The sequence below is a fragment of the Leptopilina boulardi genome, unplaced genomic scaffold (genome assembly GCF_019393585.1).
Source record: "Leptopilina boulardi isolate dan_hultmark-lab unplaced genomic scaffold, ZJU_Lbou_2.1 LbouV2_384, whole genome shotgun sequence".
Classification (NCBI taxonomy): domain Eukaryota; kingdom Metazoa; phylum Arthropoda; class Insecta; order Hymenoptera; family Figitidae; genus Leptopilina; species Leptopilina boulardi.
The window spans coordinates 753,116-769,739 of NW_026137956.1; the positions used below are offsets into that span (position 1 = coordinate 753,116).

Consider the following 16,624-nt stretch of genomic DNA (forward strand, 5'->3'; position numbering starts at 1 on the left):
ATCAATTTCGATTAATTCAAAATCTACCGATGTTGCGGTAATTTACGTACATAATAAACAAAAGAAAAATATGAAATTTAATGTATAACATTGTTTTTTAATAAAATGTTAATTTTTTAATATCTTATGATATGTAAACATTAGTTTTCATTCTATTTAAAGAATAAAATCTTTACTTTTATTAATCTACCTATTTCCTTAAGAGCATTTGAACCTTCGTGACGTCACAAATCATGGCGCATGACACGCAAACTTCTCAGGTATGTGAAAAGCACAATTTTGAATATTTTTTAAAAAAACCTTTTGGAAAATGTTCAGAATATCATAGACTCTGTCTGTTATGTGCGGAAAATTCAAAATTTTGCGTTTAAAACGTTTTTTAAACAATGTTAAGGTCACAAATCATGGCGCATGACACGCAAACTTCTCAGGTATGTGAAAAACACAATTTTGAATATTTTTTAAAAAAACCTTTTGGAAAATGTTCAGAGAAACATAGACTATGTCTGTTATGTGCGAAAAATTCAAAATTTTGCGTATAAAACGTTTTTTAAACAATGTTTAAGTTGGTTGTCACAAGTAAGGAAAAATACACGAATTGCTTATATGTAGGCATTGTTTAAAAAACGTTTTAAACGCAAAATTTTGAATTTTTCGCACATAACAGACAGAGTCTGTGTTATTCTGAATATTTTCCAAAAGGTTTTTTTAAAAAATATTCAAAATTGTGTTTTTCACATACCTGAGAAGTTTGCGTGTCATGCGCCATGATTTGTGACGTCACGAAGGTTCAAATGCTCTTAATCAATTAATCGGCATAATATATTTTTAATTTTTGAAAAATTTATTTTTTAATACAAAAAATAACTTTTTTTAAAAAACGGCTCGACGAATTTCGCTATAAAAATTATTTTACACAATATTTTTAAGTTTCTGAATCGAATGCAAGAAAAAAATCCGAAGTAAAAAAAGTGGTCATTCAAAGTTCGTTTAGGCACCCCGTGGACCGTACAGTGTATTTGTTTATATAAATTGTTTTAAAAAAATAAGAAAATTTATCGAAAACAACTTTTCAATAAAAAAAAAAGTTCAATCGTAATAATCAGAAGCAAATTTACTTAAAAAATTTTATTTAGTTCAGAATTTAGTTTTGAGTTAAAGGGAACAATGATTTTTGAATTTGGATCATTATTGTCGTGTACAAGTTAATTTGAATCTTGTCATTTTTTACCACTGATGTAGTAATAATGAAAACTGTTTTGTGAAACATGATGCAATTTTACCGGCGGCACAGAATTTGTTGAGTTAAGTTTCATTGAGTTATCATATGATAAGTATAAATATTACCATCAGTGGTAACTCGTGTGCCGTTGGTAAAAATTTTAAAATTTGTCAATATTCACGAAGTTATCTCACATGACATCTATTGCTTGATGCATAAATGACAACTCTACCACTGACGGTAATAGCGATGGTGACTTTACCAAAAATTCAAAATCTATTGTGCCGCAGATAAAACCACATAATGTTTCACATATTTAATTACATATTCAATAAATAAGTATTGAAAATTAATTCCCATAATCTGCGAGAGTATATATTTTAAAATAAAAATTTTAAATTAAAAAATTCTAAAAAATATATTATAATATATTTACATATAATTATTTTATTACATATATATATATATATATTTTTTATGAAATATTTTAAAATTAAATACATTATTACAATACTTACAATAAATTTCAGAAATAATTTAAAGAAAGCTCTGAACACGTTATGTGAAATCTAAAAAAATTTATTGGCTTTTTATATGCGAAAAAAAATTCAGTATATTTATTATCTTATTCGCTTGCACAATATGTAACAGCTAATAAAATAAATATTTATAAAAAATATGAAAAAAAATAATAAATATAATATAAAAATAAATTTTCTTTAGATATTTTATATTTTAACAATGAGAAAACATTCAGATAAAGGCAATTTGAAATGAATTTTTGTTTGTTCAAAATATGTTGTTTGTTTGAAAATTTTGAGGAAAATATAATTCTCCTATCTTTGGTAAATTAAAAATAATTTTTAAAATTATTACATAATAACTGTCGTTTGAATGTGATTTTCGTTAATAATGAAATTTTTTTGAATTTATAGAGGTTCTTTTTGAAAAATTTGAAAATGACACAATAGAGAAAAATAATTAAGGCTTTTAATGATTTTTTTTTAGGAATTATTTATTATTTCATTAACAATTTAGAACATTATTTGACCAAGAATAAAAATTGAACAATTATTTTTAAATAAAATTTTCAATGATAAAAGTTTTTTTCATTTTTTTAATGGATATAGGGGAGACCGGGGCTGTTTGGCGCAGGGGTTGCTAGGCGCACTTGAGTTTTTTCAAAAGTGTTAAGTTAAATTAATTTTTCTCTTCATTCAAGTTAAAGTACTTGATGAACTGTAAGTTTGTACAAAATTTCTCTAATATTCATTAATTATTGTGGAGTATAGATCAAAATAACTGATTTTGGCACTCCAAGGTAATTTTTTAACATTTTCATTTTTTTGTGATATCCCTAATAACACAAGATATCTTGGGATATATTGATAATATCTCGCAGATATCCTAGGGATGTCCTATGGATATCAAAAGGATCTCTTAAGGATGTCCAAAAAATCGGCGGTTTGGATATCCCATGGATATCTGAGGATATCCACAGGATATCTTCTGGATATCTCTATAGACTTTCATAAATGTCCTCCAGATATACCATAGATATCGTCAGGATATCCCACAGATATCATCAGGATATCCCATAGATATCGTCATGATATCTCACAGATATTTTCAGGATATTCTCAGTATATCTTCTGGATGTCAAGAAGATATTCTCAGGATACTGTTTTTAAAGTCATTATGAGACTACGAGTGAGAATATTCTGTGAATTAAATTTTATATAAATAAAATAAAATGCAACTTGTTTTTCGAGAAAGTTGTTTAATTTGAAAAATTATTAACTAATTTTTTTCTCATTCGTGATTCATTTCTTTATTCACATGCTTAATATTGTCAGAAAATAAATTGTCTTTAAACAATATAAATTCTTCCCCGCAAATAACGAATAACTATTAATATTAATTATACATTAAGTGCATGAGTTTATTTAAAAACTTTGAAAAATGCGTTTCAAATATTCATTTAAAATAAATTAGAAGCTCATAAGATTTTTGTTTTTATTATATTATTAAATTATTATTCATTATATTAGCTTAACAATTTTAACCTTTAAAAATATATGTTGAGATATTATAAATATCCAGTGAATATCCTAAGAATATCCCACGGACATCCTGAGGATATCCCATGGATATCCAGTGAATATCCTAAGAATATCCCACGGACATCCTGAGGATATCCCATGGATATCCTGCGATATAATATCCAATAGATATTTTGTGGATGTCTTAGGGATATCCTGTGGATATCCTATGGATGTCCCACAGACCGGAAGTTTGGATATCTTAGGGATATCCTATGGATATCCCAAGTTATCGTGGGGACCATTCTAGAATATCAACCATTGATATGGATATCCTTTTGTTATGAGGGATATTTTCAACAACAAGAAAAAGAAAGGAAGCGGTACAACTTAACCAAAAATTAATTTCCCTTTTTGAAAATAATAATTTTCAATTTACAATAATATTTATTAGATAATAATTATTTTTTCTAATTAATTTTCATTTTTTCTCAAAGATTTTAATATTAAAAAATTTATGTGGAATATAAAAAAATTTTTAATTTGTCATTCATGAAGAACACGGTTTTCTTAAATTAAATTTTTATAAATAAATAATTTAAAAATCATTATAAAATAAAAATTTTTTAAATAAAAATTAGTTTTTTACCTACTACATTTAAAGACAAAAAAAACGTTTTTTTTTTTGTTTATAAATTGGTTAATTGGATCTGTAGAAAAAAATTTATTAATTTAAAAAAATTTTAATTGTTAATAACTTGAAATAAAAAATCTTTTTCTTTTCTCTAATATTTTCAGAAACTTATTTTGATCACAGTAAGAAAAAAAATTATTTTACGTTAAGGGGACTTTCTGGTTTAGAATTGACAAAAAAGGAAGGTTTTAAAACTTTTATTGTAAGAACAGTATTAAAGAAATTGTAAAAACTATTTTTGGACATTGTAGCACATTGCGTAGAGAAAATTTAAAAAATATGTTTGAGTGTATTTAGTTCAATTTCATAGCTGTAGGTGGCGTCTTCCAAAAGATACCTTTTTTTTGGTACGTTAGTTTCCGGGCAACCTGTAATACATAAATTCAAGTTCCAAACGGGAATCTCTTCATAAGGATTTATTCTGGGGCCTAAACCTCAAAAACGATTTTTTTTAAAGGTTTTTTTATTTTTTATGTACATTTTTCTCAAAAACTCGCAAAAACGCCGTGTTTTTGGGTCAATTTACCTCCATATAAAAACACAGGGGGTAGAAATATGAGTTTTTAGAGGTTTAGGCCCCAGTTTTTTAAATAAAGAATCGAAAAATTTTTGAGATTTCAAAATCGGTTCGGTAGATTTCGAGAAAAGCTCTGTACCAGTTTGAAAAATGAGTTTTCGAGAAAAACGCGTTCAAAGTTTTCATAACATAGTTCATTGAGTCATGAATATCAAACAACTTTTTATTACAACAGAACTTCGTATCCCGCTGTTTTTAGGGTCGCTGATTACGAATTTGATGTCCGTTTTGGAAAATTCAAAATGGCGGATCCAATATGGCGGACGAAAAAAATAAAAATTCAACCGGATTTGCTTAAAACTTGATACTCGGGGGTTTTTGGGGTCGCTGATTACGAATTTGATGTCCGTTTTTAAAAATTCAAAATGGCGGATCCAATATGGCGGACGAAAAAATAAAAATTGAACCGAATTTCTTAAAACTTGTTACTCGGGGGTTTTTGGGGTCGCTGATAATGAATTTGATGTCAGTTTTTGAAAATTCAAAATGGCGGATCCAATATGGCGGACTACAAAATAAAAAATTAACTTTTTTAATTAATTAAAACGTTCCTAGAACGTTAATGTTTTGTGCCTATATTCATAACTAGCAATCTCAAAAGGCCACAAGTAACCATTTTCAACTAAATTTAATTAATTTCTTAATCTTTGTCCGCCATATTAGATCCGCCATTTTGTATTTTCAAAAACTGACATCAAATTCGTAATCAGCTACCCCAAAAACCCCCGAGTAACAAGTTTTAAGCAAATCCGCTTGAATTTTTATTTTTTCGTCCGCCATATTGGATCCGCCATTTTGTATTTTCAAAAACTGACATCAAATTCGTAATCAGCGACCCCAAAAACCCTCGAGTAGCAAGTTTTAAGCTAATATCAATAAAAGAGGAACACCAAATATGTAAATAAGATAACTGTAGATTGTTGTTGAAATACATACCGTCATAAATATTGTTATAACTTTTGTTTTTGTACATATTTTTTAAAAAACGTTTTGGGACAGTAATTCTATGATACTATGGAACATTTTTAAGCAAAAAAAAAAATCGATTTTTTTGAAATTCTAAACCAGAAAGTCCCCTTAAAAATTTATTATTTTTTCAAAATTTCAATGAATCGGTTTGAGAAATTCTAAATCGAGATATAAATAAACAAATAACCTGATTTGTAATTTTTGAATTTACGATACATTATTGGAAACAATTTATTAATAATAACAAAATTATTTAACCTAACATTTAGAGAACAAAATAAACTTATAAACATTAAAATTAAAAATAGTAATAAATAATAATAAAAAATAATTTATTTATTTATTTATTTAGAATACATATACGGGCAAGCCTTTTTAATTAATACAGGTAATTTTAAATTTTTCGTCAACAGTGCTTTAGTAAACTAATTTATTTTTAAGATTAAATTTCGAAGTTTAGAAATAAATATACTCTGACTCTGTTCGAAGAAGTCTATATATAATAATAAAAATACAAATGTTATAAAATAATTAAAAATAAACAAAAAAATAAAAATAATTGTTATAAACAATTACTTTCATTTAAATTTTCAACAAAGTTAGCATTCATTATAAATTTTATCTGTTGGAAATCTTATTAGTTACTCTGGACTGCAATAAAATATTGTTGAACGCAAAATAAAAATTGTTATAAACATTTTTTATAAAGAATTAAAAAATTGTTTTATTTTTATTAAATTAATTAATTAGTTTTTATAAATAAATTAATTAATTAGTTTTTATAAATAAATAAATTAATTAATTTTTATTAATAAATTATCCAAGTTAATAATGGAAATATTTATGTAATTCTCAAAATTATAAAAGAAATAAAAATAATAAATAATATAATAAAAAACAGACTTAAAATTTTTTTAAAATTTTTTTGTTTTTTAAAAATTTATTTAATATCATTAATATTAGGTATAGTTTTTATATATTTTAAACTTTTTGTATTTAACAGTAGAGGGACACCTGTTTGTTTTTATATTATAATACAGTCACGTGAACTGGTTGGTAGCCATGCACGTTGAACGCCGTAACCATAGTAACTAGGATGTATACCTACAACACACATTCTCATTTAAGTGTCAGAGGTTGAATTAAAAAAAAAAGAAAAAAAAAACTACCCGACTGTATTTCCCTTCTTTCTGATGTGTAAAAATGTGAATATTCTTTAAACCCGTGCCGCTACAAATATAATATCGTTTTGGATATTTTTTTTTCTGCGGTCGGGATAATAAAATCTCTTCGAGAATTGACCGGTTCAATATACATCTATATTTCATTTATATACAATTCATTATTATCAGTTATATTTTCAAAGTCATTAAGAATGTCAGGAAAAAATAATGTTGAAAAAGTTGACAATCATGTCACCAAGCAGTACGATATTCTCAAACGACTTGGCAAGGGGGTAATTGATTTTTATTTTGACAACTTAATAACAATCACTTTATATTATTTATAATTTATAAATTATTTCACCATTTTTTAAAATAAATATATATTTAATAATTATTTGCAAGATATGCACCTTTAATTGTAATTTTTATTACTAGCCTCGATTTTTTTTAAATGATAAACGTTTCTTTTATTTCTAAAAAAAAATTTTTTTTACTAAGTTTAAAATTAATAATCAAGAAATTAAAATTTTTTTTTTATTTTTTAAAGAATAGAATATAATAGAAAAAAATTATTAAATAAACAAACAAATAGATTACTTTACAATAGTGATGAAAAAATTTTGTTAATAATTTTAAAAAAGAAAAATGATTTTTTTTTTTAATTTTAACATTACGAAAAGAGAAAATTAAACGAAAATAGTAGAAAAAAAATATTATTAAATAAAAAAACAAATAAACAAATTTTCTTAATAATTTAAAAAAAGAAAAATTATTTAAAACTTGAAAAAGTAAAAATAAAAATATAGTTTATTTATTTTATTTGTCAACTTAATAACAATTACTTTATTATAAAATTTATATTATTTCACATTTTATATATATATATACAACAATTTCAAGATATGCAACTTTAATAGTCATTTTAAATGTTTTCCTCAATACATTATTTTTAATTGATAAAAATTCTTTTTATCTGTAAAAGAATTTTTTTTCAATTTTAACATTAAAAAAAATTGAAAGAATATAATAAAAAAAAAATATTAAATAAACAAACTAATAGGTTATCTTACAATAATATTATGATATAATTTTGTTTTTTATTTTTTTATTTTTTTATTTATTTGATTTAATAAATTAAAAAGCTCTTACAAAAAAAAAGAAATACAAAATTAAATTTAAATTAAATTAATAATTTAAGAAAAGAAATATTATTTAAAACTTGGAAAAGTGAAAATAAAAATATAGTTTGAATGTCAAGTTATAATTTCACATATGAATTAAAAAAAAAATTTAATTACTTTTTAAATTTCTTAAATCTGCTATCCATTTTTAAAACCTAGTGAAAAATTATTTCGATTAATTTTACAGAAGAAAATTTGTTTCAAAAAATACGTTTTAGAAGTTTGAACAAACCGAAAATAAAAAATAAATAAAAAAAATTAAATAAAGTATAGGTACTTTTTCAAATTATTTTAATTATGAATTTAGTATTAATATTGTAGGAAAAAAATTTTGTTGAAAAATATTTTAAAAGTAGAAAAGTAGAAAAGTAGAAAAAGTAAAAGTAAAAACTATTAAAAAATAATTTAGTTTACACTTTAAACAATACAAAAATAATCTAGTATTCATTTATTTATAAATATACTCGAAAAATTACAAATTTTTACTAATAATATAATTTCAAAATTTTTTTTTGTACGAATTTTACAGAATTTTTTTTTTATAATATGTATTTTAAAAGTTTAAACAATCGAAAAATAATTTGAAAAAGTATTTAATACATTAAACTAAATAATTTTTTTTTGAAAAGGTTTTCCAAATTGAACAGCAGAAATTTGTTCTTTTTTGACAAAAAAAAACTGTTTGATTAAAAAAAAATATCTTTTAATATATAACACTGAAAAAAAATTTATTTGATTCAAATAATCGGTTATTTGTCTATTATCTATTAAATATTTAGTTTAATTAAATAATTTTTATTTAAATTCAATAAACTGTATTTGAACAAAAAATTTCTGTATTTGAAACAAATACCATTTAGTTGATTCATATGAAAATAATTATTTGATACAAGTAAATTTTTATTTGATAATAGTCAAGTAATTGATTATTTGAATCAAATAAATTTTTTTTTTTTACTGTACAAATATTTAAAATAAAAAAACAAATTGCACTGCATTTGACATGTTTTTCAATTAATTTTTACAAAATGTTACAGAGTTATAACATATATGTATTATGATAAATAAAATAATAAATAAATTGAAAAATAAAATAAATAAATAAAAAAAATATAAATAAATAAATAGAGTTTAGTATATTAAAATTTTCAATTTATTGAAAGTTAATTAATTTATTCATAAAAATTTCTTTTTAACTGAAGGGTAGAATGACAAAAGGGGTCAAGCGCCAATTTATCGAAAATGAGGTTTTTGCATAAAAAAATCAAGAAAATTCATTTACACATTTCTGTAGAAGGATTTCCTTTTTTATTGCGTATTTAAATCAGTTTTTAATAAAAATTAAATTAATAAAATAGCCTCAAATTTACTTTATTGCAACCTGATTGAAAAACAAAAGAAAGTGGTGAGTCAATAATATTATCAAAATAAAAAAAAATATTATTTTTTTAGGTTTTATTTTAATATTTTATTTTAATTTTATTTTAATAATATTTTAATTAATAAAATTAATAATAATAATAATGTATTTTCAATTTTAAACAATTTTAAAATCATTTTGTTATTAATTTTTAAATATTTTTATGGTTATACTAAGTGAACAATTGAATTTAAAGATGAAAGTATTGCTCAATTCCAAAGCAAGCAATTAATTCGTAATTTTCTTGAAAACAAACAATTTTTTAAAGGAATTTTTTTTTCTATTCATTTCGTTGATTCCATAGAAAGAAACTAATTTTCCAGTTTTTCTTTAAACTGTATATTTTTTTTATAATTAATGTTTAAAGAAAATGTGCGCAGTTGATATAACCTCAAGGAACCACAGTTTTTTTTTAATTTTATCGTTAATATGTAGGTTTATTTCAACAAATTGTTGTTTATTTATTAAAACATACTAATATATCGAAACGGTTTTCTCAGTTTTTTTTTAAATAACCTGCAAAATTTTTAAAAATGTTTTTTTTACTTCCTGTAAAAACAGTGAATTGGCGCTTGACCCCTTTTGTCATTCTACCCTTCAACTATACTTTATACGGACGTTTAAAAAATAATTATATAAAAAAAATTTTATCAAAATAAATAAAAAAAAAGACAATTTTTTTATTTAGAAAACAATTTCAAATTTATTTCTAATTTTAATAAAAAAATATTTTTCAACTTATTTATAAAAATTTTACATTTGTATTTATTTTAATTTAAAAAATTATTTGTAATTTGTCATTTTAATAAAAAATATTGTCCAACAAATTTTTAAAAATTTGCAACAATTTTAAAAGTAATTATATTATATATATATATATATATATATATATATATATATACAACAGGTATACCTTGAAACAATTTTTCTTTAAAATTTGATCATTTTTTAAAATTAGTAATTTTATTTATTGTCTCAAGGAAATATAGTGGAGAAGAAGAAAAAACAAAAAAAAAAAAAACATAAAAAATTTATATTATTGAACAGAATTTCTTATAAATGCATTAAGTTTTGTTGGAAATATGTACGACATTCGTGAAGTGCATAGTGATATAGATAAAACAACGGAAGGTCCGCTTTATTTCTCTCTGTAAAATGGAATGAGACAATCGATATATCTATATACCAGGTTGTCATGTCACAAAACATAATAATAAAAATAATCGAGATATTTAGAGAAAAATATATCTTGAGTATAATATTTTAGTTCAAAAAAGAAAAAAGAAAAAAAAATTTTCTCTTTTTTTTTACCGCACTCATTTTGTATCATTATATACTTTTACAGTATTTCTCAGAGTTCGTTTTATGTTTGTTCTATTAGATACTTTTTATTTATACTGTAATTTTGCATATATATATATATAACTAAAAATAATATATATTTACACCACATTGTATGTATATATAAAAATCGATGTTAAATTATGTCAACCTTCCAAGAAACGATATATATTAGTATAAATTTATCATAACCCTCTGGTGACATATAATATAATAATTTTTCGCAAAATTTATTTTACTTTGAACCGAAGATACAAAATTTATTATCACATATCTTCAATATTTGAATTCAGTTTGAAAATAATAAAAAAAAAGAAAAAAAAATTTATATAAAAGAAAAATTTAAATTTTTTTCACAAAATATAAAATTTTTTTTTTTTTTGAAAAAAATATTTTATTTCAAATTCAATTTTTTTTGGAAATAAAAAAAATTATTCTCTATAACTGCTTTTTAAATGTAAAACGTCTGTAGAATTAAAGTTTTTCTTGGGACGCATAATTATGTTCTAAAAATTATTAGTTAGAATTGTCATTTAATGGAATTTGTCATAATTATTTTTGAGCCGAATTTTTATTTGTTCAAATTAGTATTTTGCAGAATTTTCATCAAAACGATTTTCTTTATTAAAGAATTTTTATATAACCGAAAATTCACTTCACAGAATTTTTATTTCTTTGAATTTTTATTTGTCAGAATTTTTATTTGTCAAAATTTTTATTTGTCAGAATTTTTATTTGCTCGAATTTTTATTTAACATAATAGGCATTTTAAAGAATTTTTATTGGATAGAATTTCATTGCATAGAATTTTCATTTTATTCTTTTTAGATGAATTTTCATTTATTCGAATTATTATTTGATATAATATAATTTCCATATATAACTGATTTTTCATACTATAGAATTTTTACTTAACCGAAAATACATTTAACAGAATTTCTAATTGATAGAATGGCGGAACAAACAATCGATAGAAAGATTTCGGCGCGATTTTTAAAATCAACCAATTAAAAATTATCCACAAAATTGTGATTGGTTGATTTTAAAAAACGCGCCGATATCTTTCTGTCGATTGTTTGTTCAGCCATTTGCAATTTTGGAGAAATGAAAAGTTTATCAATTAGAAATTTTGTTAAATGATTTTTCAGTTAAAAAGTAAAAATTCTGTAATATAGAAAATCGTTTTGATGAAAATTCTGATATTCTGAAACAAATAAAATTTTGGCTCAATAATAATTATGACAAATGAAATTCCAATTTTAACTACTTAATGATTTTTAGAATATAATCATGCTCAGGCTTATTGATAGCATTGTGTAAAAAGCTATTGATAAAAAGACAAAGAAACTTTTGTTATATAAAACTTTCAAAATTTTTAATTTTATATCTTTAGAAACAAAATAATATTATATTTTAAGGAGGATGGTGGCTCTAACATAACCTCAAAACTGAAAAATGGTTTTTAACGGAAACAAAACTTAAAAAAAAAATTAATTTCAAACAATTTTACAAGATTTGCACCCAGAGAAATGATATATTTGTCTCACAGACTAATAAATATTTATTTGATTTAAATAAATTTTTATTTGATTTAAATAAAAAATTTTATTTACGCCAAATAAATAGGCTAGTAGGCTGTGAGACAAATATACGTTTATTTAACTCAAATGTATTATATTTGGTTCAAATAAAATATTTCTCTGGATAAATTTTTTCAAAAATTGAGTTGAGTTTCTTTTTTTTTTGATAAACAATTATTAGTTTAAATTTTTCATTCAGAACAGAAAAAAATCGCAATTTTTATAAATAATAACTTATTTTATTCAGTTAAAAACATTTTTTTAAATTATTAATTTTTTTCAATTTATATAAGTATGTTATTAAAAAATTATTAAATAAATAAAATTTAAATAAATAAAATTTGTTTTCTGTTTATAATTTTTTAATAACATACTTTTAATAATTAAAAAAAGTTTACGATTGTAGAGAATGTTTCATTGAGACCCTCTTTTAACATGTAATAATTTTTTTGCGAAATTCATTTTATTTTGTATCAAAGATACAAAATTTATTAACACATATCTTCAATGTTTGAATTCAATTTGAAAATTTTAATAAAAAAGAAATAAAATTTATATCAAATAAATTTTTTTTTATAGACAAAATTATATTCTTTCACACAATATACAAAAAAAAAATTTTTTTTAATACATTAAAATAACATTTAATTTTATACTCAATTTTACAAAAAAAAAATTTTCTTCGAACAGCTTTTTAAAAGTATAATTCCCTTATAGGATTAAAGTTTCTTTAATTTTCTTTTTATTTATAAAATTTTTCGCAGGCTTACGGCATTGTTTGGAAAGCTATTGATAAAAAGACGAAGGAAATAGTAGCGGTAAAAAAAATTTTCGATGCCTTTAGAAATCAAACGGATGCTCAAAGAACATTTCGAGAAATTGTCTTTTTATTATCATTCGCCAATCATGAAAACATTATTCAATTAATTGGTTTACATAAAGCCAATAATGATCGAGATATTTATTTAGTCTTCGAATTTATGGGTAATATTCTTTTTTATCAACAATAATTTTTTTTTTAAATCTACGCTTTTTGGAGATTTAATTTTATAATTTAATTAAAAATTTAATTTAAACATTAAATTTAAACATTAAATTTATCAATTTAAATTCTTTATTTAATTTATCTATTTAATTTATATGTATTATATTTTCTTTAACAATTATTTCAAATATTTAATTATTTAGTATCATTTAATTGTGAAATAATACAACAAACATATATCAACAGATTAAAATTGAATTTTAATTTAAACAATGGTATTTAATAATATAAATTGTTTACATATTTCCTTAAATAATTTTTAATTACAGAAACGGATTTACATAATGTGATAAAAAAAGGAAATATTTTACACGAAATTCATAAAGTTTTCATTATGTATCAATTATTAAAGGCTATTAAATATATTCATTCTGGAAATGTTATCCATCGAGATTTAAAAGTATGTATATATACATTTTACTTTTGTATTGAGCTTTTTATAAAAAATTTAATAATACTTAATTAATATCATATTTCAATTCAATTATAATTTTTATTAATATTTAATAAAAAAAATTGATACATTTTTCAGCCATCCAATATATTATTAAATTCACAATGTCATTGTAAAATTGCTGATTTTGGATTGGCTCGTTCCGTGACACAAATCGGTGAAGGTGACGGTGAAACCGGAAGCGATCCAACCCTAACAGATTATGTTGCCACCCGATGGTACAGAGCTCCTGAAATATTGATCGCTTCGAAAAGGTATATACCATATTGCTAGTTGCAAGAATCTATTAATTAGTCTTTAACCCCTTGTGATTAACATTGATTCTCTATTATCACATTAAAATCAGAGCACCTTGTATTTTCACGTTATGAATGTATACAGAAGGAAATTATTACGTATTAAATTCATTTCATGGAATTTTCTTTTTTTTACATTTACTTTTTGTCTAAATTTTATGCAATTTGTTATTTTTTTAATCTATATTTTCATTTTAAAATTTTTTTGTTCTAAATATTTTTATTTATTTTCTTTTTATCAAATCACTAAAAAAAAAAAAATTCAATTTATTTTATAGTGAATAGTTAAATTAAACTTAATAATAACAATTTAAATTTAATTTAATAATTTACAATTAACTATTATATTAATGGCTTTTAATTTCTTTTAATTTAATTGTGGAATTTTATTTCAATTTAATTTAAATATATTTGAATTTCAATTAATATTAAATTTTATCTAAAACTAAATTATATTTAAATTATTTTCTTTCAATAATTCTTATTTTGTAACTATTTAAATTAAGTTTATTTACATTTAATAATTTAATTACGACACATTAAATAGTATTAAAATGCAAGCGAAAATTTACTTTTAGCAGAATTTTTGTTACTTTTTATTTAAATTATTATTATTATTAAATAATTAATGAACTAAAAGAAATTTCATTTATGTAACTGAATTTATTAAATAATTGTTTCTTAAACGAAAGCCGCACATATTCCACAACTAAACCAGATTAAATTTGCGAAGCGTTTACGTTGTTGTTATAGAAAAAACCCAGTTTCATTTTTGTTGCAACTCAAAATGAGTCTATACTAAAAATAGAAAGTATATAAGTAGTATAGTATTTCTATATTATCAGAGGTGGGTAAAGTAAAGTTCTATATTGTCAACAGTCGGTAACCTGATGTTTGCAGTCGATATGGTAGATTTCTACACTGCCAACAGTCGGTAAGGTAAATCCTTGACATGAATTTTAACTCAGTAGGTAAAGTAGGTAACTGTTTTACCGACAAAGTTGGACCTCTGATCAGGATTACCCTTAGTCATTGTTATCCTCAGTTTGTAATGCCACCACGAAAAAATACTTCCATCGGAAGTAACAAGATGACGTCACTGTCGCTATTACGCTTGTCAGTAATTTCCTTAGACAGTGACGCGCCATCTTGTTACTTCCAGTGGAAGTATTTCCTCCTGGTGGTATTAAAAACTGAGAATAACAATGACTGAGGGTAATACTGACCAGTGGTCACTTGTCCACTTTGTCGCTAAAACAGTTACCTACTGAGTTAAAAATAATATGTCAGAGATTTACCTTATCGACTGTTGACAGTGTAGAAATCTACCATACCGAATGTAAACATCAGGTTTCGGACTGTTGACAATATAGAACTCTACTTTACCCACCTCTGATAATGTAGAAATCTACATTACCGACTGCGGGTAACAGAACTACCAACCAAGGGTAATACCGACCGGGGCTATAAATGGCATAGTTATACTACTTATATCCCACCCTCCCCTATGTTAATTTTTTTTTAAATCAACAAAAAAAGTAAAGAAAAAAAAAGAGAGGAAGTGATTAGTTATATCCTTTTACATGCTTCGTCCTTTCGTAAATAATTGATTTTTTTTTAAACGAATAAAAAATTTGTTCGTTTTTGGCGCGAAGTAAAGACATAAATTAAAGAAAATCTCATGTCAAGATTGGGGATAAGTTTCGCTTGAGTAACTGACAAATGACTCTATTTAGGTACACGAAAGGTATCGACATGTGGTCTTTAGGATGTATTCTTGGTGAAATGCAGCTTGGAAAACCTCTCTTTCCAGGATCATCGACAATTAATCAAGTCGAAAGAATCATGGCCACTTTACCGCCCCCAACCGAAGAAGGTACCGTATTTTCCATTGGAAGTTCTCCAATAATTTCTTATACTCATATAGTTTACTTGGAACTCTTCCAAGTTTATTGAAAATTATTACTTTATATCTCACATTATGTAAATATTCCTAATGTTTCTACATCTTATGGTTATTTATCGTTTCTCATTGAATATTTAATGACGCTCCACAATGAAAGGAAGCTTAGCTGTAAAAATATGAATTTTGAATTTTTTTTTTATTATAAATGGATAAAATTTTGAGTTGCTCTTTCACATGAAAATGTTAAAAACTGCACGGAGGGACAAGTTACGGTTGTGGCTACAAAACTTGTTTAGTAGCCTAAAACAATACTGTTTAGTAGCCTAAAACAATTCTGTTTAGTTACCACAAACGAACCGAGAGTCTTACTCACTATCCAGTTCTCTCCGTTAATTACTTTTTTGTGTTATTATCGATTAAACATTCTCTGGTTCATTAAAACTAATCAAACTGTTCTTCTTTAAGGAGGATGGTGACCGTAACATATAATCTCAAACTAATAAATGGGTTTTAATGCAAACAAAAATATTCGAAATATTAATTTCAATCAATTTTAAAGGATCTAGTTATACAGTTTTTGGAAAAAATTATATTAAGTCAAAATCTTTAGTCAAATTAAACGTTTTTAACATTATAATTTTTTCTTTTAGCTCAGAAAAAAATCACAATTTTTATCCAATTTTTATAAACAATAGCTTAATATACTTCATGAAATATCATCTACAAGCGTA

At 23.0% G+C, this 16,624-nt stretch overlaps 1 protein-coding gene across 1 annotated transcript in view; it reads left to right on the plus strand.

The window, feature by feature from the left end:
• The first annotated feature begins 6,588 nt into the window (after positions 1–6,588).
• LOC127288310 (extracellular signal-regulated kinase 2-like) overlaps positions 6,589–16,624 on the plus strand; it is a 34,269-nt gene continuing 24,233 nt past the window's right edge. The window contains exons 1-5 of the mRNA XM_051315700.1: positions 6,589–6,960; positions 12,957–13,176; positions 13,507–13,637; positions 13,770–13,945; positions 15,724–15,863. Coding sequence (XP_051171657.1) covers positions 6,880–6,960; positions 12,957–13,176; positions 13,507–13,637; positions 13,770–13,945; positions 15,724–15,863 — 748 coding nt within the window. The 5' untranslated portion in view covers positions 6,589–6,879. The remainder of the gene's footprint in view (positions 6,961–12,956; positions 13,177–13,506; positions 13,638–13,769; positions 13,946–15,723; positions 15,864–16,624) is intronic.